This window comes from Alosa sapidissima, chromosome 22 (genome assembly GCF_018492685.1).
Source record: "Alosa sapidissima isolate fAloSap1 chromosome 22, fAloSap1.pri, whole genome shotgun sequence".
NCBI classification, from domain to species: domain Eukaryota; kingdom Metazoa; phylum Chordata; class Actinopteri; order Clupeiformes; family Clupeidae; genus Alosa; species Alosa sapidissima.
Window position 1 is genome coordinate 4,359,238 of NC_055978.1, and position 2,500 is coordinate 4,361,737.

General features: G+C 44.8%; 1 protein-coding gene across 1 annotated transcript in view; it reads right to left on the minus strand.

The window, feature by feature from the left end:
• magi2a (membrane associated guanylate kinase, WW and PDZ domain containing 2a) overlaps nucleotides 1-2,500 on the minus strand; it is a 201,580-nt gene that overhangs the window by 119,784 nt on the left and 79,296 nt on the right. Inside the window, 1 exon segment of the mRNA XM_042079659.1 lies at nucleotides 2,398-2,500. This exon segment is cut by the window's right edge and continues 14 nt beyond it. Within this exon segment, the coding sequence (XP_041935593.1) occupies nucleotides 2,398-2,500 (103 nt within the window).

Here is a 2,500-nt window from a genome sequence, read left to right on the forward strand (position 1 = left end):
TGTGTGTGTGTGTGTGTGTGTTATCTCTGCACAGCTGGACAGCCTCTAGCAGGCAGCATTTATTTCATGTCAATCTTCATCCGTCACTCCCATGTGGGCCACAAGGCTCAGGCATGCCATTGCGTGCAGCACTGATCTGATGACTCTGTGTGTGTGTGTGTGCGTGTGTGTGTGTGTGTGTGTGTGTGTCAGTGTGTGTGTCAGTGTGTGTGTGTTGCCTCTGTCTTTCCCAGTTGCTCATGTCACACCTTTGATTCCACACCTGTGCTGATGCTCTAAAGCACACACACTCAAGATGTCTTTTGCATTGGCTTTGGTGGCAGCATATGACTTGTGTGTGTGTGTGTGTGTGTGTGTGTGTGTGAGAGAGAGAGGGAAAGATGAAAAAAGTCTAAAGTAGAATGACTGATTGGCTAGGCGTGCGTGTGTGACCTTTCACCATTAAGTGATTGTATGCATGAACAACTCTCATGCTCTCTCATGGTCTCTCTCTCTCTCTCTCACACACACACACACACACACACGCACACACACACGCGCACACAGCAACTCCATATATTCATGTATTCATTCGTTCATCTGTTCATTCCTTCACTCACTCCTTCACGTCTCTGCTATGCCTCGGTCTTGTAGTGCATCTCTCTGGTCCACCCCTCTACACTCTCCTCATCGCCTCCTCTCTCCCACCCATGCACTCGTTTAATAGGGCATCATCCTTTTCTCTAGTTTCCTACTCGTTTAATGGGGACATCATCCTTTTCTCTAGTTTCCTACTCGTTTAATGGGGACATCATCCTTTTTCCTATTTTCCTACTCGTTTAATGGGGGCATCATCCTTTTCTATAGTTCCCCACTCTTTAATGGGGGCATCATCCTTTTCTGTAGCTTCCCACGAATGGTCTTATCTTCACTTCCTGCTCACTCCTCCATGAAACTACTATACCCCTCAAGGGCTCCAACAATTACCAGCATACACACACTCTCTCTGTCTTGCTCTCTCTCTCCCTCTCTTACACATACACACACACACAAATACAGGCACACAGAAAGAAAAAGTCTTTCTCTATATATATATATATATCTCTCTCACACACACACACACACAGAAAGAAAAAGCCTCTCTCTCTCTCTCTCTCTCTCTCTCTCTCTCTCTCTCTCTCTCTCTCTCTCTCTCTCTCTCTCTCTCTCTCTCTCTCTCTCTCTCTCTCTCTCCTCTCTCTCTATGAAAGTATGCCAGACGGTAAGTAAACTGTGCTGGATTGAGTCAATCACCCTAATTCGACTGAATCTCATGGAAGCTTGACAAAACACACCCAAACAACACAAAACAGATCCCCCAGCACAGGCCTCAGCCAAACCACACAGTAGCATTCTTTTGAGGACACACACAATCCATATGCACACAATCCATACATACACAATCCATACATACCTATACAATCTCTGTCTCTCTCTCTCTCTCACACACACACACACACACACACACAGATAGACACACACACAGACACACAGACACAACACACACACACACACACAGACAAACACACACACACACACACACACACAAACACACACATAGAGAGAGAGAAAACCACAGACATCATTCAAGCCGACAAATACTGCATGGCAAGTACACTTCCTATCCAATCTGGACAGCACACATACCGCTGAGGGATGGCCGCGCCGCAGGAGAGCCTGGCACATTTCAGTGATTACAAACAGTCCACCTTAAACCCCACTCGCTGCCTTGATGGTATTAAGTGGATCAGCCTGAGCCGTCTGTAGCAGTTGAAGTGTTAATGACATTAAATACAAATGAGTCTGTTACTTTCTTCATGCGCTTATTTATCTGTTGACAGCAGAGGCTTTTCCTTTGAAACCATGACAACAAATTTATTTAATTTTTTCTGTGGATTTTTTTGGCTTTCTCTCCTTTCATTTCGGCTGTCCTTTTTCAATTTTGCATACCCCCCAAGTATGATTACCGCTCTGTCAGAAAGATTAACACCATAACAGACCATTAAAGGTGTGTTTTAAGACACAGAAGAAACAACTTGTCACTCGCAATGAGATAAACAAACGTCTTAATCAGCCGTTCAAACCTTAAAACAGCTCAACTCCATAGCCCAACTCCATTTCAAATGCAAAACATTTTCATTGAGCCCAACACAAACAGCAAACAAAAACACACACAAATATATACAAACAAACACAATAAACCATTCTAAGACTGGTTTTGTTACTGATAGAAAGTTAGAAGTGTAAATTCACCTCTGGGACCCTAGCAGGGTGAAGCTAAATTTATGTGCTGACACAATAGGCTTCAAGGTGAGGGGTTGAAGTTAAAGGGTTAAAAGTCAAGGGGCAAAGGTCAAAGGTGAAAGGGTGTGTACTCACAGGGCACAGTTCGGAGGTAGAGGTTGTCCCGGATGATCTGCTGCAGCTCGTGGTCCAACGAGCCTTTCTGGAAACGCAGGCTGAGGTAGCGGCGGAGGTCCTT